Below are 26,480 nucleotides of genomic sequence, written 5' to 3' on the forward strand. Positions count from 1 at the left end.
ATTACAGGTGAATGTCTAATCAAATTCCCCTGCAAAGTTTGGCCCAAAGGCCAGGCCTTGTATAATGCAGGAATTGCCTCAATTACAGAGACACCTCCACATTGTGAGTCAAAACAAATGTAGCACTTGCCATGTAACTACCACACTTTTGGTTGATGTTTTCATATACTATTTATTTTCCCTTTCATCGTGTGAACGGATACATACATATGCACCTATATAGAACCTCCTGTTAACTCACATAATTCCTGCACATACAGAGAAAATTGCCCCTGCATTGGTAGACGGTGCTTCGCTTGAATTATTTCACAACAGGAGTGATTTTTACAAAATGAAGTCTAGTTTTCTTCTAGAATTTGAGTTATTTCTACTGCACAAATCCAGGTAATACAGACCTGGGATTCCAGGACCAGCAAAGAACAAAAAAAAACGCAACAGGCAAAGACCACACCAATATACCCCTAACATGGAGCTACTATGGTATTCAGGAAATAAATAATTAAGCAATAAATATATATATATGTAGAAGGTCACAACAGCAAAAATATTATTTTGTTCTTAAGGTAAGAAAAAAAGTAAATTACATGGCATTGGTACAACCACACTGTGTTTGTTTTTTCTGTTGAGTAGTTTAAAGTAGGTCAAGTTAGGAACATCCATTAGTTCTCCTATAAATAGATCCACACTGAATTCACCTGCTTGTAACTAATGTAGAGCAACAGAATTTTAAATACTTTTCCCTTTAATCTGACAAGTTAGTTTATTCTGTATATAGACACGAGGAAAAAAAAAGTCATTAAATCCTGCGTGATTTTTAGAAGTCGAAAAAAATGACAATGGAAACGTGAAATTGGGACACACTTTCCCTGCAGAAAACCAAATGTACATGCCTCCACCTCTAGGTTTAGAGATCTGAAAGACTTCTGCAGAGATGTATTATAGATAAGTCACATACTTTTCCCTTGATATCGAGACAAAGGAAAGGAGACAATTCTGCATTAATCACTTCACATTTTCCCTGTAACACTCCTGAATATATTATTATTCTCCTCACCTTTTCAAAGACCGTGATTTTCATCCTTCTGAGGATTTTTTTTTTTTTTTAGATACAAAAAGCATTTCTTATTTAGTAACTTGAATTTGTCATTAGGCAATTTTCAAACAGGTCTCATAGCTCTTTTATCCTTATTCATTTCTTTTTTCTTTTTTAATCTGAAATAGTCCCTTGTTGCTTGATTTGCAGATCTGTATCAGCATGCGAGGATTTCACTAGCTTCAGCCAAGTACAGAACAGTTCAATCCCCTGGAGCATTGAACATAAGAGTCAATTTAGAAGCAAGCTAAAAGTATAGCACTCTGTTCTCTGTCACACAAAACATCATTTTACTTACACGGGCATCTTAATAACAAAATTCAATTCTGGATATTTTTCTCAGCATGGCTCAAGACTGTTCAGAAATGACATCAGAAAGCTTACTGTGGACTTGGTTTTTTGAAAATTTAATTATAATATCTGTTTTCCAGGAAGGTAAAAGTCTATACATTGGTGGGAGTTTAAACTCAGGACATATTCTTTGAGTTATGTCTCATTTAGGAAATACTACTTTCAAAGGTTTTGTGCTACCAATAATCACCGTGCTAATTTCACCCAAAGAACCATAAAAACATAATTACAGAACCACGTCATGGTTTGGTTTAGAAGGGTCCTTAAAGATCACCTAATTCCAACCACCCTGTCATGGGCAGGGACACCTTTCACTAGATCAGGTTACTCAGAGCCCCATCCAACCTGGCCTTGAACACTTCCAGGGTTGGGTATCATCATCTCTGGGCAACCTGTTCCAGTGCCTCACTGTCCTCACAGTAAAGAATTTCCTCCTAACATCTAACCTAAACCTACCTATTTTCAATCTGAAGCCATTCCCCCTTTACATGCCTTTGTAAAAAGTCCCTCTCCAGCTTTCCTGTAGAGTATGGTGCTAATAAACATCAAGGTCATGGGCTCAATCCCCGTGCAGGCCTTTCATTTAAGAGTTGGACTCAATGCTCCTTGTGCATCCCTTCCAACTGAGAATATTCAGTGTTTCTGTAGGCCCCCTTTAAGTACCGGAAGGTGCTATAACGTCTCCCCGGAGCCTTCAATTCTCCAGGCTGAACAACCCCAACTCTCTCAGCCTTTCCTCATGGAAAAGGTGCTCTATCCCTCTGACCATCTTCATGAACTTATCTGGACTCACCCTAGAAGGTCCATATCCTTCTTATGATGAGAGCCCCAGAGCTGGATGCAGTGCTCCAGGTGGAATCTCATGAGAGCAGAGCAGAGGGGGAGAATCGCCTCCCTCAGCTGCGGTCACGTCTCTTTTGATGCAGCCCAGGACACGGTTGCCAGGTCATATTGTGCTTCTCATCAATCAGAACATCCCCAAATCCATCTCCTCAGGGCTGCTCTCAATCCATTTTCCACTCAGCCTGTATTTGTGCTTGGGATTGTCCCAGTCCAGGTGCTGGACCTTGCACTTGGTCTTGTTGAACTTCATGAGGTTTGCAGGTGCCCACCCCTCCTGCCTGCCCAGGATGGCATCCCTTCCATCCACACAGCTTGGTGTCATTGGCAAACTTGCTGAGGGTGCACTCAATTCCACTGATATTATACTGTTTTATCATCTTCCTAAAGAAAAGTCCATGGGTTTCCTCTTATTTAAACCTCTCATTAAAAATTCATAAGTGATTTATCTCCACTTTGCTAGAATTTGCTAACATATAGCTTCAGCTTTTGACTTTTACATTTATATTCATACTGATGAAAAGTAAAAACACCTACACATCTGTTCCAAAAGATCTTTTGTGTTACATACCACATAGATGGATGAACACATCTGAGCTAAGGGATCCCTGACTTGCACATCTTAAAGTTAATTCTCACAGTTTTGGCCCTGAATCCTCTAAAATAACAAAACCATGCAAGGGCCTGGCCCCAAGTCTCAGAGGAGGAAGACCCCAAAGGGAGTCCCAGCACTGTGACAGTGATGCAGAACCCTGGCCTTGAGGTACAAGTCACCCAGGCCTGCTCTCAGCTTCTGTGTAATTTTGAGTGATGAGATTTTAACACTTTGCAGTTTCATCTTTTACTTCTCTATTGCTGAATTGCACAGTTCCATTCCACTTTTTTTCCATGTCATCCTTCACTGAGAAACTCCACTAAAATTGCTTCAATTGAGTTTCCCTGTTATGTTGTAGAATTTTCTTTTTTGGTCTTTTCCACAACATGGATTTTACCTTAGGCACCAAACAAATTCACCATTTTAATAACAGAAAATACTATAGCATTTTTCATTGTTCTTTGCTCAATTTGTTTTGTTGAAATCAACATGAAAAACAATTTCAAACTTCTCAGTAAATGCTTCATTTACAAATGCTTCATTCCAAGTGCCTACAGGGTTACAATCTGGTCTATGACAATTTTATTCATTTTTTAATCAAAAGCATTAAATCAAATTTAAAATATATACTACTCAGTACTTCTGTAGTGCCCTCCAGCACAGTATGGCAAAAGCACTTCATGGACAATAATGATTTTAGCTGCACTGCACCCTCAGGAAGAAGATTAGAGGTTATTCTCCAAACTATTTATTTGAGGAAGCTGAAGCACCAAAGATTTCTTTCCATATTTCTGATGTTCTTCTCCAGCATTAGATGCTTTCAGTTTTGAGTGATGTCTCTGAGACAAACAAAGCCTTACTTTGAGAAAAATGTAAAATATTTGCATGTAGTCATGAACTTGACCAAAAAGGCCAGAAGCTAAAACGGCACTTCAAAAATAAAACAGCACTAAGCATATTTCTGAAAACATCAAAAATCTCTAGACCCATCACTGCAGACAGTACCTGTTCAGGGCAGCAGACCCAGTATCACAGGCCCTATCACCTCCAGGTGGAGAGAGGCTGGGAAAAGCACCGATTCCCTGGGAGCAGTTTGGGCCTGAGCCTGCACCAACACATGTGCTCATTGTAATGCAAAACTCTTACATGACATGTGACAAAACACAATCAACAGACCAACTTCATTAGCACCAGCTCACTAAGCTATCTAGGGACCACCAAAGATGACCTCTTTGTTTAAAATGTACTGAGGAACAAAGTGTAGGACATCACACAATTGTTAGAACCACAGCACCAGAAGCACTCTGCAAGCTATCTGCAAGTTACATAAAAAAGAAGGCATTTAAAGAAATAACTCATTTATTGCCATTTGTTGCAGCAGAAGAGACCTCAACTCTGCAATAAAATTAATTCTTGTTAAACTTCTCAGAGACTTTATTTCCATTTATGATTCTTTCCCTTCCTTTTCCACAGCAACTCAAAGCAGCTGGGACTGAATTCAGCACATGTGATGGTGGTGCAGTATTTCCAAGCAATTCTACTTCCATCCTGCAGCCCATAATAGCACCTCAGCCTGGCATTTCATTATCCTGCAAGGACAGCACAAACCACAAATGTAGTTGTTGAAAGAGGCAGTCTCATCTTTTCCCATTCCCAGATGGTCATGTTTGGCACTGGATTCCTCTGTCCACCTTCTCCTTTCAGTTTATTCAAGCATTTGTATCATTATACAAAAGATCTAAATTAAAATTAATGTTTAATAAAAACAATTTTAATTGGTTACATTTCCCAGGCTGGTCCAGTTCAGTCTAATTAACAGCCTCATAAAAGCTTAGGGAGGCACAAGGGAGGAAGCAAAGCATGGCCAGGACTGCTTCTTTCAGCAGCAGAGATGACTTAAAATGTCTCTGATGCTGTGGCCTCAGACCAGTGTTTGAAAGGATACAGCTCATCTGTAGTTTCACACACAGCTCAAGGCATTCATTTCAGCATTCAGCAACTTGCACTGTTCTATGTCCAATCTCATCCCTCTTTTATCACCTCCTTCAAAATCCTACCTATTTTCAACTAATCTAAATAAACGTGCCTTGTTCACTGAAGTTGCTATCTCAGCAATCCCCCTCTTCAAAAATGAGCAAGCCTTCCAGGAATAAATCCCTCTTGCCTTTCTACACTGCTGACCTATTTTCCATAATTTGTTTTTCTCCCTGCCAGTTTCTAATCTATACCAGAACTTCATTTGTCACCACATAAGCAGTTACCTAAACAACTTCATACAAATTACCCAAACTCCACCATCTTAGAGGAGACCAAATTTAGACGGAGGCACAACCACACTTTTAAATGCTATTTCTTGAATGCATTAAAAGCTAAGATGCATAAACAGAAGGAAAAAACCTACCTGTCTTGTGGCTGAATTTCTCTTCAGCCATCCCACCCCCAAAAAAGGTGAAAATATGGGAGTCAGATATGCATTAGAGAAGTATGTGCCCAAGTCCTTGACTTCATCAAAATGTCATAGCCCTTTATATAGCCCTTTATACATAGATGTCTATTTAAACACTCTTTTAAAGTTAACAATAGCATTTTTAAGAACAAAATGCGACAAGGAATCGGAACAACTTTTGTCGATTATGATTAAAAGAATATAGACACTGTTCAACCCTGCATTTAAACATTCTGATTTTGACATAAGGTTTTCTTAGCTGCCATTTAATCAGTTATAAGTTAGCTAAAGCCAGGCTGAGGGTTTTGAAATGTACAGGAGCTTGTTATCAATTTCCCATAAATCACACTTGAATCCCAGATGAGCCAATCAATTAAGTTAGTCCAGTTTAAGACCTCATTGAAGAAATGTTTATTTTGCTTTAACCATTCAAACTTATTTTCTGAGCCTGGAAAAAAAATACTTTCTGGGAAACCAAAAGAAAGCAAGCACTATTACCTTTCCGTTCTGAAGCTGTTTTCTTCAAACTATTAAAGGAAAGCTTGAAGTAACCTGAAGAACAAGCAAATGCTGGGGTTTCAGTAAGAAGTGACTTCAGAAATCAAGCTGCACTGAGAGCTTCTTTCTATGTATCCCTGGGCAGGATCTTCCACTTTCCAGTTTCACAGAATACATCAAATTTCAGACTAACTACCTGGGGTACCCTAGCACCTTGTTATGGCCAGCTCGGCTCTTGCAGAGACCAGTGCAAGGACACTGCTGGTCTGCCAATACTTCTGACTAGATGGGAAGTAGAAAATCATCTGCTTTATCATCACAGAACTAGAAGAATGAACCAGAGAGTGAACCATTGAAAAAAGAAAAAGGTCACTGTATCTTATATTAAAACTGATTCAGTATAAAGAGAAAACCAATTTATTAAAAAAAAAAATCAAAAAATTCTGTGACAAAGGCTGTTGTTTCTCACTGAGATTAATAAAGCTGATGGTGTTCTCACAGAATTATATGATTTGAAGAAAATATGGGGAGAAACAAAACACATGAGTTTAAAACTTGTTATTTTCATTTACTAAAATTAGCAGATTTCCCACTCTTTTCTTTTGTGTGGTCTGTTCTCAGCTACTTACAGGCTCAGAATGATTCCTTAATATTTATACTTATAATCATTTTTCCATTTGATTAAAATAAAAACAAACAAGAAAACTTAAAGAAATATCTTGTACATATGCATTCTAGACAATGTAGGCAAGAGGAATCCTTAAAATTATTGAAATGCACTTGTCTTTCTCTCTTTGTATACAAACAGATTGAAGGCAACAATGAGCAAAAAACGAGAGTGTATATCTACACAGAAACAAAAGAACATTAAAACAATCTTTAAAACAGAAAACCTGATACTTTCCAAACGGATGGACGGCAAGATAATATTCCCTAAGGAATTAATAATCTGGAAGAGTAAGTTAAAAATAATGTGATGAAATTCACCAGCAAAACACAGCTTAGGTTTAAAACAATCTCTTAAAACATGATCAACGAGCTTTGCGAGACTTTACTAAAGCACAGTGGCAGACTGTGAAGCCTGGTGATTGAGGAAATTGAAACGTGAATTAATGTAAGATAAAAAATTCTGAGAAATGCCATCTAGTCTAAGCTTCAAAGAGAAGAATCTTGGAAAAAGTAGCACCTCTCAAAAAAAAAAAAAAAAAAACAAAACAAACAACCCACAGTAAAAATAACCATAAATTAAAGAATTAGTCTGCGATAATATTGAGGTATATTTAATATATCCAGGTTTTATTGCAGCATCAAATATTTTTGCAGCAAATTTAGCTCTAAAAGTAATTTCAAACAGCAATTCCCAGTCTTCTGCCCTCTTGGGGTAAGTATGGATGAATATTAATGTAATATGTACTTATTTAAACTGTAGATGAATAAAAACAAAATAAATGGGCAACTGTATAACATCAAATATTAATGAATTAGTCAAAAAGCATAAGTAGCAGTGAGAACAACAGATTACTGGAAAGATGACAATACTCTTCTGTCTTATTTACCAACTCCACAACACTGGAGAAAGAAGACACAGAGTGTGCCAACTACGCAATGTATCAACAGCTAACCCACAGCCCGACTGTATGGAAAAGTACTTTCTTTTATTTGTTTTAACCTAATTCCTGGTCTTGCTAACCCACATATAGCACAGAGTTTGAAAAGCCTGATGTGGAGCAGACAACTACATTTCCACTTGTATGTCTCCTTGGACATGACTGGAAAATATTTCTCATCATGGTGGAAAAATGATGTGGGTAGAAAGAATTTAGAAACACAGTAAACTTCCAGAGGGTAAAGTGTACGACCTGTGTATGTGGAGGGAAGCAGAGATATCTATGCACATCCAAGTCTAGCATGGCCATACAAAAAGACAGGCTGAGAGGTTACTTCTGCTGACTTGTGGCAAGAGTTAAGGAACACCTCTCCAGCTTTATGAGAAAAAAACTACATCTTCCCACTCAGCACAGACTACTACAGACACCAGACAGAGCAAGGCACAGATGCACACACAGGAATCAGCAATCCAGTCGTGTATGTGCTGAAGTGAAGGTACCTAGGGACTGGCAAGTTGGAAGCTTTTTGTCTGTGCAGTTCAGGTGATCTAAATAGTAGCTGAGTACTAGGGACTTTCCTATCAAAATGAAGCAATCAAGAAGAAGAAGAGATGATTTATTTATAAACCTGCTTTTCCCTATGAGAAAATCCTGAAATGCACAAATAATGAGCTGTTATATTCTGATGCAGGTAAATAAGAAGGATTAATTGCAAATGCTGGATAAGGAAGGGATCAGAACAGAACTTCCATGAGGTACAAATCCATGTAGCTGGAAGAAAGGAGGTGAAATGAGGCTAAATATCAGAAAAAAATCCTTAATGGGGTGATACATCAGATTGTGAAAGTCTCCCAAGGGAAGAAGCAGAATCCCCACTGCTCAACACATGTAAAAGCAGCATGGACAAAGAACTACAAGATAGGCTACAGGGAATAACTCAATACATAGCAAGAGGATGGTTCAGCTGACCTAATAATATAACAGGATTTTAAATGACTAGATAATTCTATTATCATTAACCACATTCACAGTAGTACAAGCTAAAACACTGTTGCTATGGCAATCAATCCTTATGCGTCGTTGCAGAAAATGACTGAGATGCAAGGAATGGAAATGAATTGAACCAGCCCTTACTATTCTCATTTAATTCAACATACCAGTCAGCTGGGAAACTACCTAAGACAAAAGTTTACATCTAGATTCCCACCAGTCTTTTCAAATATATAGTAAAGCACAACTGAGTGTCTGGCATTCAAATACAGGTTATCCTTAGATTTAGAGAGTTAGTTCAGATTCAAGGTAGGTGCAAGGCTCCAGTTCAGAGAGGATGATGCTTGAAATGGATGGATTGCTCTCATCATTCCATTTGAAATACTTAATACTACTTGAATTCTCTCAGTTCAAAGTAAACCGACACTATGGAAAGACCAATGCACATATGGTTCTGCCGTCATGGTATTACAGCTCCATTTCAGGAGAATATGAGACAACTTGCTTTCCACGTGGGAGACAAGAAAAAAAGACAGCAAATGTGACCATTTCCACTGGCACTAAGTAGCCCTACAGATAACAAGCCATAGTACTGAAAGCATCCTACTTCTAATTCTTAATTTATACTCCCAACTGGACACAGAGAAATTTTTAAGAGTCAAGCCACAGGATAACAAATGATCAGCAGTCTCTTCATTACATATTATCAACTCTAAATCAATTCCATGTTATTACAGAGTAGTAACAACATGCACATCTCTCAGTACGCTGGAAAATGCATAATGGTTTGCTCACTCGGTTCTCCTCTTTACATACCATAACAGAGTATTTGTCAGGAAACTGGGAAGTTAAAGTTGGTAGTAATAAAATCCTTAAAGCTGGGGAAAATTTTGGAATTTTTGAAAAATGGAATTCAAATCATTCCCGGTACCACTCAAATATAGTTTGAACCTATACTAGTAAAACTGGTAAATCCCACTAAGTTTTTATAATGATAATTGATAATTTAAAATGAGACACTAACACTCCTCTTACTCCAAGACAAAAAAGTTTCCAGTAAAACACAGTGAAAACTGAGTGGGAATGAAAGCTCAAACACCTGGATGAAAACCCACTATCCTCTCCTAGTTTTATAACACAGTAAAAAGTATTTTTAGGAAAAACTAGAGGCATGTGCAGGCAGGAGAGAATATAACTAATTCTACTCCTTGGAAGTTCGCAGCAATGGTTCCTGTCAAAAAATGTTTTTCAAGTGAAAAAAGTGTTTCTTTTTTTGGGCTTTTGATACTCTACCATATTGTTAATAATGCAAAGCAGGCCACGTGAAGGGGAGCATTACAGGTTATAGAAGCCATATATTCCAAAAGGAACATGTTTTCATCTGCTAGTGCTTGTATTTTAATGTAATCCTTACTCAGTGTTTTGTGCAGCACTATGCAAAACTATTCTTTAGAAACCAAGGGGGGAAGAAAGATCAATAAAAGAAGCAAGTCCATATTCTGATTTGAAAATCAACTATAAGCTAACGAGTACACCAGAAAGTAACTATAAACTCTAAAAACCTCAGTTACAAAATATTTGAAAGAGGCTAAAAAAAACCAGCATGCTTTTAAAGGGCTACTAAATCTGACCTTAAGGAATGTATTATATTTTAAGTGAGAAGCAAAATATGTAAGTCAAGAAAAAGATCAGAGCAGCAGTGGAGTTTTCAATACTCACAAACACATACAGAAGCAAAACATTCGATAGATGTGTACAGTAATCCTCATACGACAAAAATTTATTTGCACAATGTAACTTTTTGTAAAAAACTTTTCAAGGATAGCAGAGAAAGTTACTTCAAGTACTATAAGAACATTCTTGAAATACTAGAATATGCCTGAATTCATGAGACATTTATTCAACTGATGAAGATACATCATTTTTATTGAAAACAGCCTGCAACACACTGCATGTATATTTTGTTTCTATTTTAATATATTTCATTAGTATTTTTCTTGGAATTTAAACAAAAACCTTCCTGCTTGTGTGAGCTTCAAGTCGTTAGTGCCAAAACTTCAGCCAGTGTTTCATGAGAAAATTACTGAATTATGTCTGTTTATGATTATAACACAGATTTCTCAAGAAAATTATTCCCTACTGGGCATTAAAAACTAAATTAGTATGAAAGACTAGAATGTGTTTAATGTGATCAAGCTAGCTTTTCCCGCCAAAATGCTTCAATTTAATCCAAACTAATTTTTTAAAACTTAAACAAAGTCTAATAAGTTACTTCGCTTCCAAAAATGACGTGCATTTACTAGGAGACTCGATATAAAGAGATCGTTAAAAAAATCCAAAATGTGAAGGCCAAGAATTTTACTATGCAACTGCTGTAAATAATTTCTTTATTTTTAATACAAGTTCATGGATGACTCAAAAAGAGCATGTGTGAGAAAGAGAAAGCAATCCCAGTGCAACTGAGAAATTAAAGTGAAAAATTAAAGCAAGAAGCCAAAAAACAGACACACAGATGGTAAAAACTGGCAAAAATTAAACGTAAAAATCATTCTCTTAAGTACCAACAGATGTAGTGACTTTAAAATATTACTCCTTGAGGATACACAAAGACAATAATCCCAGATTGTGAATCCTGGGCCAGTCTACTGCTGTGCTAGAGCCCCAAAGTACACTGTACTGTACAGAGAAAAAATGATGTGTCAGAGATGGTGATATCTACTCTGCCAGTCTACTAAAATAGAAGGGAAGAAAATTAAACTATCCAACACTGTGAAATTAATGTCTTCAGAAAAAAAAAAAAAAAAAGAAAAAATTAACTGTGTAAATGAGATAAGAGAGGAGACTTGAAGAATCCATTTACAGACTTACAATACTATAGGACTGAGCAGGAACTGGTTATTTGAGCATTTCTGAAACATTCCTTCTTGAAACAATATTCAGGTTTCTCGCTCCAGATGCAAGCAAGGCTGTGCTTCCCAGATTTTTTGTTGGTAAAGGTTGTTGACCCCCTATTTAGGGGTCTCCTTGATTTTAATAACCACAATTACCTAAAACTATCCCAATTTAGACTACTGGTATTAAAACGGGGGAAAAAAAATAAACCAAGATTTGAAAATTGAGAAACTGATGTGCAGTACCTATATGCTTGAAGTTCAGCCTTTCCTGAAACATCTTCTTAGAATCCAAACTTGAAATGAATAATTATTAATAGTACTTTTAAAACACAATACGTAAGACCAATTTTCCAGATTGTTAAATGAATTCAATTGATGCTGCTATGTGTGATTGAACAAACCCAGCATCTTACGCCATCACCATAATTTCAGGCTAACTGTAGACATAACATAAAGGCAATTGCTTTTGGGGGGGGCTAAAAAACAAAGTCAAATTCAAAGAAAACAAAATTATGTTTATTTACTACCACTTCCAGCGTGCAGAAATTTACACTGGGTACTTTCTCCTCTAAAACAATTACCGAGCTACCAGGATAATCATAATATCAGGAAGATGACTGAGAACTCCACAACATGAATGTACTTAAAAAAAAACAGTTACATGAAAAACATCTGTCAGAAAGTTTTAGGAGTTATATATAGACACATTTAAACATATAGATACTCATATCTATATCTATATATATATGTGTCATCAATGACAGCACTTTAAAATACTGTTCCTAAAAGTGGGGGGTTTATGAATTGTTTTGTATTTCAAGTATATAAACAAATACATTCATGTACTTTATTTAACTCTAATGTTATATTGATGAGCAGTAACTAAGCTGAACTATAAAAATGAACATGAAAGTTTGCTGTATGTTAACCGGCCAACAAAGATACTGTCATGAATCAAATAAACTTTGTCTTTTGTAGAGTCTCCAAGCTGAGATGATCCAGAGAGGTACCATTTCTCACCAGGACACCCAGGCAGCAGAGCCAGCAGAGCTCCAGCAGCTGCTGTTTGCCCTGTTCAAACAGCCCGAGGGGCGGTTTCGGTGTTACTCCCACCACCCAAAACAGAGTCCCAGCTGCACACTGCAGACGCAAGCACTGCTCTGGTTTCGCCCAGGGTTCCTGAGGTTTGGCTTTGGAGCAAAGCAAGTCAAAGCGTGCCTGACACCAGCGTGCTCAAATCCCCAGGGGCCACCATGGGAGGGCACAACTCCTCAACTGCGCCTCCTCTCATTCTTACATGCACAAAGCATGTCAAACTCAAGAAGCCATAAAATTTAAAAAGTCATTAGTGAGCTGCATTGCAATGGTAGGTAGATATGTGGGTTCACACTGATTCTAATATAATAATTTTTTTCTCCCTACACATTTCCTACCCAGTATTTTCTGCTGTACCCTGACACAGTGGTATGGAGCTGAAGTGCCTCCTACCCAACCTTCATTTTTTCACTGAGACTGACATTTGTTAGTTCAGGGAAAAATTGTCAGTCCTTGAGCCACATTAATTTCACCTACCCAAAATGCTACAATACACACTATCCTTCTGAATATTATAAGATATTTCTTTTGCAAAGAGAACAATTTTATCGACCTTCAAGTCACCAGCAAAATCCATCAGTTTTGATAAGAGGATGAGTTAAAAGAGTTTTCATGAAGAGAAAGCTATTTATAGTGGCGAAGTGTAACTACAAGGAAGAAATACTGATGGGCTTGCCTTATGAAATCTGGGCTTTGTTGTAACAATTATTGCCTAGAAAATCAAGATAAATAAAAATGGCATGATGGAATACTCAATGCAACTTTCAATAATTTTAAACAGAGATGCTCACAGATATGGTCGCTTTCTTTTGGGACATTTAATTTAGTCTATGCTTTGGATAAATGAGTTGAAATTATAAGCAATCATGAATTCCTGCATATTAGGAAAGTAAAGATTTTTGAAGACAAATGAGAATATCCAAAAGGAAGAGGAAATTAAGCTTTGAATCAAAGCGATTGAATGCTGGCTTCCTGCCTAGTATTCTGAAGAATAAGAGATCCAGAGGTTTTGATCATACTGGGTACCTCACTCTTCATGTGTTTATTCTACAGTCTATAAAAATGTCTGCAATACACGGGTAAAAGGATAATTTTTTTTTCTGCCCCATTTTAGAAATAGTTTTGTATGTATGTTGCCCTCAACACTGATTTTTAAACTGTGAAAACAAGCAATATTTTCAATGGCAAATGTGCTAAAGTAATAATAGCCAACTGATTTTTCTCAAATTCATAAATAGTCATTTCTAGGCTGAAAAAAGAAGCATAAAAAACTTCAATCCAAATGAAATTAAAGTAATCACATGCAGCTGTCATGAAAGTGAGTAATACCTTAATATGGAATCTGGGCAACAATTCTGATTCTTAAAATACCATATTCAAGAGATCAAAATTAAAGGTAGTATTTATTTCAAAAGTAAAATATTTACAGTGCTTAATTATAGAAACTTTTTAGTTTATCCAATCGATTGTTTCTTCATGGAAACACTAGTTGTGCTGTATTCTCTTTAACTCTGTGTATCCTTAGTATGGAACCTCCCTTAACCAGAATAACTGCATCAGTTACACATCACTGTTCTTTCTTTGGCACAGGGATTCAGCAAAATGTCTTATCAGTGCAGCTGGCAGTTAGTTGTTGGAAACACTAATTATTTATTAAATCAGATCAAATAAAAGTATTTAACAAAAATCCCGCAGGTATTATTGTTTTTTCTGTTTGGTATGTGATGTATATAGAAGTAATTAATTTCTTTGTACATCCTGATTTCCTAACCAACTTAATTCCTATTCTCCCTGCTCGCCCCCTCCCTGGCCCTCAATACTAATTTGACCATTTCATATGCAACTCCAAGTAGTGTCAAGATCAACTTAGAATGGACTTATTTTCAAATCATCCAGTGCATGAATTGGCAGGGCTGGCCTATTATCTTCTTTTCTTGCCCAGTTATACTAAGGAAATAAATTAAAATCTTATGGTATATCGCATCAACTAGGTCATATCACGTAATTCCATTCACTCAGTTGCCGTACTCTCTAAATCTTGCTGTGTCGCTTCATGAGAATCATGACATTTCTCAAAGTGTCCTATAAATTACAGTAACCACTTAATACAGCCAAAGAGTACTACACTCGATAATGAAATGCTCGTACTTAAGCAATAAAATCGAGATTAAATTTAAAACCCAAAATAAAACAAAAACCCAGACAAATTACTTCCACATAACTCAGTTATTAACTCTAAGTTACACAGTATCATTCCTATTTACAGCAAAGTGCAACCATGTCATTAAAATGACCTGTCCACACAGGATTTTAAAGAATAAGCATCTTTTCTATTTCCATCAATGGAAGATAAATTGCCTATCACTTCCACAACTGAAAGGACAAACTTGGCCCTTTTCTGAAAGCACTTTCTTCACAATTTGTAATTCATAGAAAGAAAAAAATACAAAAATCATCCTGTTATTATTCTATATATTAGATAAAGATAGGTTTCTCAGTCAGATAAAATCTTTTTCCCTTGCCCAAAATAACCATTTTGTCTTTATTTCTGTTCTGCTTGGAATTAACTGACTTGCAGGACTCAGCAGTAATTTACCTGAATCTCCCTTAAATACTACAGTGAGAAGTGAAGAGTTCTCACATCCATGTTCCTGTCCAGATAAGTTGTTCTATTTTAGTGTAGAAAGGACTAAAGCTTCCACCACAAATTAATAATATAAATATTTCTTTAAAATAAGTAACATAAGCCATTTAGAAGAAAAATTGTATCAAGAAGAAAATCAGAGTATTAAAAAAAACAAAAAGGCAGTTAATTTTCTATTTCAAGTCAAGAAAATTCTACAATGTGAATTAAGTTAACTGAAAATTAAATTAATGTGAACTGTGACTTCCAATGCAGACTTATAAAGGCTTGGTTTGGCAACAAAACTAAGCAATTTATCAATTTTTGGTTTTCTTATAATTTGAAAGGAACAAGAAAATAATATTTTACTTTGAGGGTGACAGAGCACTGGAGCAGGCTGCCCAGAGAGGCTGTGGAGCCTCCTTCTCTGGAGATATTCAAAACCTGCCTGGACAGGATCATGTGCAACCTGCTCTAGGTGAATCTGCTTTAGCAGGGGGTTGGACTAGATGATCTCCAGACGTCTCTTCCAACCCCAGCCATTCTGTGATTCTGTGAAAAAACCCCACAGCATTTGGGATAACTTTCTAATTTTGAATGGTGTCTTCCTGATAGAACACAAAGAGCATCAAGACTGCAAAAAACAAAACAGGGAAGGGATGGAAGGAGACGGAGTGTAGAGATAGCACCTCATTCCTTCCAAAGAATTGGCTACTGCTCTGTAGCAACCTTTATTAGAAACCACAAAACAGGTATGTAGGATATAAAGGTAGAACAGAGAAGATAGGAACATGAAACAATAGGGAAAAAAGGTAAAATAGCAATACCGTGTACTACCAGTACCACCTTCTGAAGCAAAAATGCATAATTTCTTTTTAAGCCTCAAAGATACAAGTAATCACATATTTACACTTCGGTTAAAAGGCTAGAATGCAGAACGAGCATAATGTGAATTTTAAATCAAGAATACTTTACCAAGGGCAAGGGAGAATCCTCTATAGACACAATTAACAGAATTGCTTTAATACACTTAAAAGTTTTAACCTTTGTGCTCTTTGAAGTGAATAGTGGAGCTACATCTATTTCAGGTTTGTACCGAAGGGCTGTACTGCCCTGAAAAGTTTTACAGTGCCGTAAACTAATGAAATAAATTATCTTAATTTGGTTAGATCTATTTTCATTAACTGTATTACCCACCGAGGGAATGAGGACAAATTTTAATTTTACTAATGTATTTCACTTGTGCATTGCTTTGGCATGCCATAATTGCAGCTCCTGCTCAGTGCTGCTCGCTCTGCCATCTCAGAGCCACCTTTCCCCCTCTCTCCCAGGCAGGCAGGGCTGTGCACAGCCCCCAGCACCTGTGCATTGGGGAAGCTGCAGCATCACTGACCGTCACCACCACGAGCCAGGCTGTGCAGGACTAACTCCTACCATGTTCCCACCAGAGCCTTTGACATGGCACAGTAGCAGCAACAAGCACGTTATGAAAACAGAGCATTTTTATTATAAAGCAGTAGTGGTGATACATTATGTACATCTGGACTAAAAAGTAAATACATGAGAAGATAAATGTTTTTCATAGCATGAAGAAAGAAAACAAGTTCCTAAAAGAAGGAAAGGAAGATCAGATACAGATTTTCAGATGTCCTTCTCTGATCTGCTGCCGTGGACGGACAGCGGTCTAAAAAATCAGAGATAATATTGTTCTGCACAATATTTAGAAAACAGTAAAAAAACTAACAGCAATAATTAATGTAAAGCTTCCTACAGCATCTCCCTGCCATTTAAGAGAGTATTACTTATATTGTTGGTATTGTAGATTCATTACCATAAATTACCATAACGACAGGATTATTTAAATAGTTTGGTCCAAAAGGGCAGGAAAATAAATAGCAGTGTATGGTTACTAGCAAGTTAGAAAATGCCTTTCACATGTGCCAACACTTTTAAGAAAGTTTCTGCAGAATAGAGTGGGTCCTCTAGCAGACAGTACCAGAGACAGAGTTGTGATCATCTCACTCCATTCAGCACTTGTCAGGCTGCACCTGAGTACTGTGTCGAGTTCTGGTCACCACAGTTCACAAAAGACAAGGACAGACTGAAGGGGGTCCAAAGGAGGGCCATAAAGGTGATTAAAGGCTGGGAAAGCCAGCACTGTGAAGAAAGACTGAAGGAGTTAGTTCTTTACTCCTTGGAGAAGAGAAGGCTCAGGAGGACCTCATCACATTATGCCACTTAAAAGGTGGCTACAAAGAGAATGGAGGCTCTCTCTTTACAGAGACACATGGAGAAGACAAGGGGCTACAGGTACAAGTTGCAACAGGAAAGGTTTCATCTTAATATAGGAACAAATTTTTTATTTTTTTTTATTTTTTAATTATGAGAACAATCCATCACTAGAAGAACCTCCCCTGGGACATGGTATAGTATCCATCACTGGAGGTGTTCAGGACAGGATTAGAAAGGGTGCTAGGTAGTCTCACTAAGGCCTTCTTTCCCACAAAAGGTTGGACCAGATGACCAGGTAGCTTCCAGTGTGGGCTGTTGATTCTTTAAATTTCAGACCAGTCCATCATCTGCCTGCTTATACTTATACAACTACGAGAGTGAGCGTGTTTGAGTGTGAGGATATGCACACCTGAACATGATGCATGTCTTTTTCTATAATAATTAAAATCCATGAGTATTTTTATAAAATTGCCTTTTCTTACTTTGGGTTGGCTTTTTTTTTTTTTTAATGTGGACACATATGGAGTTACATTCTGCCACTGAATTCATATCTACACAGCAGCATATAACTGAAAGTAGACTGTAGCCTTCAAACTGTCTCACCTATTTAATACACCATATGAAATGACATATTATTTTTGAAAGGAGAACAAGATAGATGCCAGCATGAAACATTGTTTATAAAACCATCACCACTACAGCTGTCCCCAAGCAATAAAGCTGTTTATTCCAACCTCCTACCTCATATAAACTGAAACCCTCGGCACTGAAAAACAACTTCAAATCTGTTCATGACTCCAAGACAAATAAGAAGAGTCATCTCTTTCCAAAATATACAATTACGGTTGTGTCCACAAATGTCCATTTTCTATAAAAGTGCACAGACTTCTAAATTTCACATTTGATTCTGTCTCTGTACATACCGACGCATTCAGCATAAAGATAAGTCTTTAAGGTTTCTTTGTTTCTGTGGTTATACACAAACATTTAGAGAATATTTAACCCATGTGTGTATTAACATATTCACATCTAAGATTTATACAGAAAAACACATTTATTCTTCTGACTTCAGGAGACATGACAACTCTTCTAAGGGTGTAGGAATTATGAGTCTACATAAAAATCAGGAAAAGATCAAGGTAGGACTTCAAAATCAAATGCTTTTAAATATGGATATCATGTTTAGATTTAGAAATCTGGATCTGAACCAAGTTAGATCCAAAGTCATATTTATACCTAGAAAAGGCCTGTGATTCTGATTCTCTCCACAGAAACACATGGTAAAAATTTTAACCTTAAAAGGAGAAATCATAAATACAGAAACAGAGAACTTGTTTTACCCTCCCGTGCCTGTTTTTAAGCATTCTGACACGTAACACACAATCATCTCCAGCAAGTCTCCCAGATCAAGATGTGTCTGTGGGAACTGGGCTCCTAACCACCACTAGAGCCTCATCCACTGTAAGCAGTTCAGCAGGGTCCATCCTGGAAGCGACCCAGCTGAGCTAATGCATGCCTCAACTTGATGCAGATCTAGACTCTAGTACTACACAATAGGAGTTTGGATATTTTTTTTTTGTAGGTACTCACATCATAATCACCGAAATACAGATTTCTCATTTTGGAGTTCATCATACATAGTATTTTTCTAATCTAATAATAATGAATGCAACACAGGTAAAACACTGAAACAAATCTACACGATAATCACTTAATTGTGATCCCATACAGATATAGTGATACCCCAAAACCACAACACACTTATTGGAAATCAAAGGCTATTAGAAATTGTGTATGCATTTTGACCACATTGCATGTGCAAAATATTCTGTAGGGGTGATCGGTCAAAGTAAAAAAGGAGAAAAATAGGAGAAAAAAGGAGAAAAAGACCACCAAGAAGTCGAGGTGCTCTTCTGGCAGCCAGACAGGGCATTTGGCTGCCTCAGAGCTATATTCAACCTCTACCCTTGCTGGGATGTCACTGCCCCTCTTTGTGCTGAGTGGAGCCAACACTTCACAGCTTAAATTTCATCTGAGCATTTGAGCCCCTACACTGAAGTAGCACACAGGGTGTTGACAGAGTGAAGTCAATGTGATCACAGGACCAAGAACCCATCTTAAGTAGTAAAAAACCTGCATTTGCAATTGGATATGGGACAGGGGAGACTGAACTTGCAGGGACATCCTGAGGTCTTCCATTCAATACTTTGACTAACATAAACCTTTTGTGAATCCTCTACCAATGCACTGGTCACTGCTTCTAACTGCCCATAGTTAAAACTGTGCCCAAATATTTAATATTAAGTTAGGTGCCAAGCCAGAAACAAGCAAACCACATGAGCCAAGGCCTTGTTCACTAACTGGTAACACTTTTCCAATGATCAGTCTCAGAGTGGTCTTGCCTAGTTTCACAAACCCTGGGTAGCCATTTGGCTACACTCACACATCCCCTGCCTTTCATATGGGACCTCCACTGAAGAACTTCCAAAAGAGACAGCTCTCTGCATTACATCTAGAGCTTTGAACACATGCATATCTCTATCTTTGTGATAGAAATCCTTCACAAGGAATATGACAAGCTCTAAAATCGTCTTTGTATTTTATAATTTATATGCTGTCATGGTTCTATGTTCATTAAGGTTGTTATCACAAGAGATAAATTATAAAGGGTGTGTACTTGGAGAGAGAGGAAAGTAATAGACTCTACGCTGGCATTTTACAGAATAATGGATAACCAGTTAAAAATGATTCCTCCAACTGAAGCCTAGCTAATCTCTTTTCCAAATCTTAAAGCACAACTCCTTACTAATGACAATAATTTTTACTGCAGTTTCAATCTCTGTGCGTGAGGAGTTTGAGATAAGAAGAGCCTCCACCCCTGAGCCTCCCCATCCTCAAGCCATAAAACAGAGAATTTGCAGACCCTTCCATTGTAGTTATAGTCATAATAAAACCTAGGGAAAAAAAAGCAAAATACACCTGTCAGACAAGGAGAAACACAAGAGGTACGTTAGTGAAAACAAAAATATTTATATTCATTAGCTATACCACTACGATACATTTAGAAATAAAGAAAATAAATGAGTTGCTTTTCTGCCTTCTTTTTTATGTTAGGCATAAAACAGAAACAGGGGGTTTGTTATTAAATGAAAAATTTGACAATATAGATAACCTGGTACATGAGAATATACAGGAAATTAGTGGTTTAAATTCAACAACCTACCTCTGAAGCTCTGATCTTTTCTTTTCAACTGACAGTGCTGAAATGCATTAATTTATAGTACCCAAATGTTTTAAGAGAGTATATTCAATCATATTAAAAGCAGGCCTTATTTTGCTGAAAATACAATCTGAAGACAGGTACTCTACAGCTGGAGACACAAGACCATATGCTACTTCCATGTCTGATCCTGTTGCAACAGGATCCACAGAAACTGTACCAGATTACTATGGACAGATGTCATGAACAAGAATAACTTACAGGAAGTGCTCCATACAGCACATTTCTGAATAAGAAGACAGCAGTAGTAACCAGCTTCTCTTTCCATTTTAGAATACATTTGAGTTGCTCTAATCTCCGGCTGTTGCTAGATACCAAAAGCTACTGTGGACTTAGCAATCAGACCTATTCTTCAGTAATAACCACGAAATTTTACTCTGTCTCCTACCTTGCTTTCATGAACTGACAGATATACACCAAATACATAATATACATATATGTACCTACATTTACATACAGCTTTAACTAACCAAACTCACTGTATTTGCAAATCTGATCAACTGCTTCATACTTAAGCTGCTTTAGGATTTCCCTCTCCTGATGTCCTCACTCCCCTTCCCAGCCCACAGCACAGCCAGGTGCTCTTAATCCTTCTGCAAAACAAGCCTTGCCAGCAGAGCAAGGCATATACTGATTGATTGCTGCCAGTTCCAATATTTAACTAATGAAACTAAAATGACCACCTCAGAGAACTTTTTTGTGTACTTAAACTTGGGGAACCAGTGAAAACTTTAACACTTTCATGCATTCCCTTTCATGTTTCCCTGGTATGAAACAGCATGAGTCCAGATTTGATCAGGGCCCAAGCAAGTCTTGAGGTGAGCTGAGGGGAAAAAAGACTTCTCAAATAAAAGTGAGATTACCATATATATGAATACATTTCAGAGAAAATAAGATTTTTCAACTATTCCTCAAAGTTTGGTTGCTGTGGGGAAAAAGAAGGTGTTATGGAGGGCAAGGTGAAGAATAAGAAGCAACTTTTTCTTTTTTTTTTTTTTTAAGGATATTTCGGAATCAAATTAAAGATTGCAATTCTTTTCCTAGTACTTGACAATCTGTAAGAGAGAATTAATAAAATAATTGAGTGAAAGAGTAAAATTACAATCACAGAATCACAGAATGGTTTAGTTTGGAAGGGACCTTAAAGATCACTTAGTTCCAACCCCCCTGCCATGGAAAGGAACACCTCTCACTAGATCAGGCTGCTCAGAGCCCCATCCAACCTGGCCTTGAACACTTCCAGGCTTGAGGCATCAACAACTTCTGAACAACCTGTTTCAGTGTCTCACTGTCCTCATAGTGAAGAATTTCTTTCTTATATTTAATCTAAACCTACTCTCTGTCAGTTTAAAGCCATTCCCCCTTGTCCTATCACTACATGCCCTTGTAAAAAGTCCTTTAACAATCCCTACCTTTCTAACTGTATTCTGAAACTCTATTTGTATTTTTGGCTTCACAGAAGTGAAATGATTCTTTGGTAAAGAGTTTCATATAATTTACATCACAAGCTTGAGAAATAGGAAGTTTCTGAGAAATACATGGATCATTTGCCCTGTGGAAAACCAGAGGGCTCTGGAACGAACTGGGAACAATTGCTACACAGATATAGCTAACCAGCATATACAATCAGAATACCTTAAAGGACTCAGAAAGCAGAATTAATCTTTTCCATTTCTTTGATGTATCACTCTAATTTCGCAGAGCCTGACTAAAGCACAATAGATATGAGCAAAAGCAATTACTGCCAGGAATTTTAACGGGCTTCATACATTCCTCCATTTTTAGGCGCTAAAACCCAGACAAGTTTAGAGAACTATTTCTCTAACACCTACTTGAACATATCTAATTCTGTGCACTTTTCAGTCCTGCTACAGCAGTTGATTTCTTACAAACAATATATCTTAAAATTTTGTCTGTAGAACTAGATGTGGTGCTGCAGAATTACACTTTGCTACATAGGAAATGTAGCAAATACATTGTTTATAGGAAATGAGGTGTTGTCCTCACAAAAATAATTGTACTTCTTTGGCACAGCACACCTTCTTTCAAAGGGCAATTCCAATGAATGTTCATGTATGCTAGAACATAAAAAATATCACCTTGGAATTCTTTTTTGCCTTAAGAGAGGAGGCAACTAATTCAACCCAGAAGAGCTTTCATCCAACAACAAGCCTCTGGAGTCTGCAAGATGAATCCAGTGTTTACTACTACTGCCTCTAAAGAGCCATAAAGGCAGCTTAGACCAGGACTATTAATACCCCTGGTATCTGCAATGAGTTCTGCCCTAGAGGTTTCTTGGCACTGTTGCTGCCTTACCCTTGGTGCCAGACCTGCTGTCTGCTGCTCCTTCTGCACATACTGGCAGGGTGCACAGACCAGTCCAGTACATGGGAACATGACTGGAAGTTGCTAAATTAATTGATTATACCAGATTGCAACCTCCTTGCCTGAGTTTACCCTTCTCAGAAGTGAAAGGCTTAACCAGTGGGAAACAAAATCCCACAGAGGATACTGAAAAAGATATTGAAGTTTAAAGTTTAAAACCCCAAAAAGAGTGAAAGAATATCTCTGTCTGCAGCTACGTCATCCCCTGCCAGGCCCTTCTTTTCTTCCCTATGATGCATCCCATTCTCGCAACAGACTTTCTGCTCCTGTGCATATCCTGCTAAACAGGTTTCACCCTAATTAATTATCCTGCTGATATGAAATCACAAAAGGATCCTGGTCTTCCAGGTACATGCAGAATCATTAACACATTCAAAGAATGAACCCTATCCTTCTCAAAAAAAATCACCACTACAAACAAACAAAGCCAAAATGCATAAAACTTGCTTCAAAGAAACATGATATTTGCAGTTTCAAACGGCAACTGGTTAACTCTCATAACGAATATGCTTCAAGACTACCACTACTGCCCAATTATTTACCTAATTGGGGAATAAATTAACTAGTTAAACTGTTTCGACACTGAAATCAACATAAAGCTTAATATGAAACATCATATATTAAAATCTCATGTATCTGGCATTTTATAAGATGATCACTATTAAGGTTTCTAATTCAACTTCTTTTGCTGAGACAACAGTTTCATTAACTGCCACAGTGCAAATCTAATGACGCATGGAAATTATGCCTGGAAAACATCAACAAGCAGAACTGTCACAGGAGATGCCTTCGAATCTGGGCACCGACTTTCCATTTCAGCACAGGCTGATACAGAGACAGGAGCCAACTTCATCTGCACTAACTCTGTATCTTCTTAGAGAAAAATAGTAATGGAAAGAACACTATCATTAAATGTGCAGAGGAAAGAATACATGGACCAAAGACGGAATTTTTCTCACAAAGCACATAATTTTAAATTAATTTGCAGGTAATTACAAGACATAAAAACAGTTAATAGCTCACATTTGGGGGGGGGGTTGTTTAGTTGGTTTATTTTAATATTCTGTGATGTTATTTAAGCTTCTTTTGAACTAAAAATGGGGTTTAATGAAGAATGTTTGGAGTATGCTATGATTTAGCAACGCTGCACTTCAAATATTGTTATGGAAGTTGCAGGTGAAGGAGAGTAGTCCCAGGACACCAGCCCAGTGTTGGATTCTAAACCTTCCCCTCCATTCACAAGGTACAGTGTAAGAAAGCTCAGGACGTGTCAAATAGCAAATTTCATTTTGAAGCTCTTCTATATAAAGCAAATCACGGTTTTATGTCCTATTGCTGTAAAATACAAAATTTGTACATTTTGTTCAATGCAAAAATTCAATGTTTTCATGTCACATTGTGTAAAGAAGAAAAATGAGGTAATAATTCTACATATGCACTACTCTGGGCTTCCTCTTGTATTTCCAATTTCCATAGTAAAGATGATTTTCATTATACCTTTGAAAAATTTCAGGCATATACAGAGATATAAAGTGACTGCTAGGTAATTTCAATTTTAGAACTTTAAACCTCTATGACTACCAGCTTATTAATAAACACAAAATTTAAAAAAAAAAAAAAAAAAAAAAAACACCAAACAAACCACAACTTGGAACTACTTAGTGTCTCAAAAAAGCCCAAGATCAAAAGCAGTATAAGTGTACACTAAATAAATATGATAACAGTCTTCAAATTTATAATTAATATATTTTTGATGTTTAGAATAACAACCATTTAAAAGTGCAGTGTCAAAACTGACTCACATATGGCTACTCTGTAGGAACATTATTAGATTTCAATGGCAAAATATTTATCAAAATAATACTAATTAAAATAACCATGTTGGTATCAGTTGTGAAGAACAGCAGCACTCCACATACTACATAAATATGTTTGTGACTCAAAAAAAAAATAATTTGCAGGTGTCCATTTCAATCTTAATGCAGGTTTTTTGGAAGCAAGAGAAATTCCATATATATTTAGTCAGCAGACTGCTGGTGCTTCTATCATGCTTAGAGAGTCTGTATCACATAAGAATACACTTCTTTGTAATAGCTTGGAGTAGCATAAAGATTAGATTGATAAAGTAATATATATATACACATATATATTACCTGTTCTTGCCTCTCCAGCCACTTGTCCACCATGGGATGACTGGCACTTAACGATGAACGAGCATTGTCTCTCTGAAACTGGTTAGACCAGCTACTAGTATCTCGTGGTAGGCTTCTGTAGTTTTCATCTTTCTAGTTTAAAAGAAACAAAAAAGTGTCTTATAAAAAACAACCAGTCCTTTCCCATTAACAATGCAACTGGTTATTAAACGAATACAAAAGGAAGACTGACAAAAGAGAACACGGGTCCGGCTGGACCCAAGGACAGCGCAATTGCTCGGCCATTCCACCGCAAGAGCTCCCTTTCCTTAACACCAGGGAAGCCCAACTAAAGCCTCAGCGCAGTTGTAGATCTTGCACCCATTCATGCTTCCCTTCCTCTCTTTTCCAGCTTCAAACCTCTAGTGCACAGACTTCCCAAGTAACATACTCAGCAAGGCTTTCAGAGCAATATGCTCCTTATTTTCGTTCCCATCAAAAGCAAACATCCCAGAGTCCATCCAGTGACAGCTACAGCCACTACATAATTTTCCCAAGTCTCTGCATGTAATCAATTTTACAATCAAAGGGGTCTCACTGCTCCGGGTACTGTCCTTTAGACCAGAATAACATGCTGTAGAGTTCAAAACTTGAATTTATTATTCCACATAATAATGCTTTGCTTGGTTTGCCTGAAGGTATACAAATACAGTCACATTTGTAGAACAGCAGCAGATGGAGATTGTGCTGACAGAGATACATTGATCCCACTGAGACTGATAGAAAATTATTTTTTTTCTTTTTAATTGATGAGTTTGTCTACACATCTTTCCCACAAGCTGTACAAATTCTCCAGCTTCTAAAGATTATTAGTCCTTACCCAGGCTGATCACTAAAAGCCAATAAAAGCACATAGGCAGATTCTTAATGATCGGAGTCACCTTTAGCCTAAAGTCAGTGTTACTGACAACTTACATAGCTTAGTTACCTCCAACTGAAATAATACATGGAACTGAAATTCTGCTTAGCTTTTCAAAACAGGATTATGAATACAGTATAATATATATAAGTATCCTTCCTTCAGAAGTGGAGTATTTTTTCCAGACAATGTTTGTCTATCTTCATGCCAAATCAGATAATTTAGAGAGAGCATCTATTTTTGAAACAGGACTCTAGTTCTACACATTTTGCAACATTACCACTTTTAGGAATCTCAAAAGTCTCTAAAATAATAAACAAACATCAGTGCAGATTTGCAGCTAAAACCTATTATTTTCTTTATTTATAGCACACAGTAGACTTCTGGCCCTTTCTTACATCAATATATTATCCCATCAGCATGAGTATTTCCTTTCCCTGTTTGCCATACTGATATTTCTTTGCTCTGGCACAATATTAGTCCAATATTCTAGATGCAGC

At 37.1% G+C, this 26,480-nt stretch overlaps 1 protein-coding gene across 13 annotated transcripts in view; it reads right to left on the reverse strand.

The window, feature by feature from the left end:
- The window catches only part of PARD3 (par-3 family cell polarity regulator), a 447,662-nt gene that overhangs the window by 226,786 nt on the left and 194,396 nt on the right, over nucleotides 1-26,480 (reverse strand). For 11 of the 13 annotated variants that reach the window (XM_032683091.1, XM_032683072.1, XM_032683027.1 and 8 more), the window contains one exon: nucleotides 25,083-25,214. The exons of the other annotated variants lie outside the window; for them this stretch is intronic. In XM_032683091.1, the coding sequence (XP_032538982.1) occupies nucleotides 25,083-25,214 (132 nt within the window). The remainder of the gene's footprint in view (nucleotides 1-25,082; nucleotides 25,215-26,480) is intronic. 13 annotated transcript variants of the gene reach the window in all.

Source organism: Chiroxiphia lanceolata, chromosome 1, assembly GCF_009829145.1.
Source record: "Chiroxiphia lanceolata isolate bChiLan1 chromosome 1, bChiLan1.pri, whole genome shotgun sequence".
Classification (NCBI taxonomy): Eukaryota; Metazoa; Chordata; class Aves; order Passeriformes; family Pipridae; genus Chiroxiphia; species Chiroxiphia lanceolata.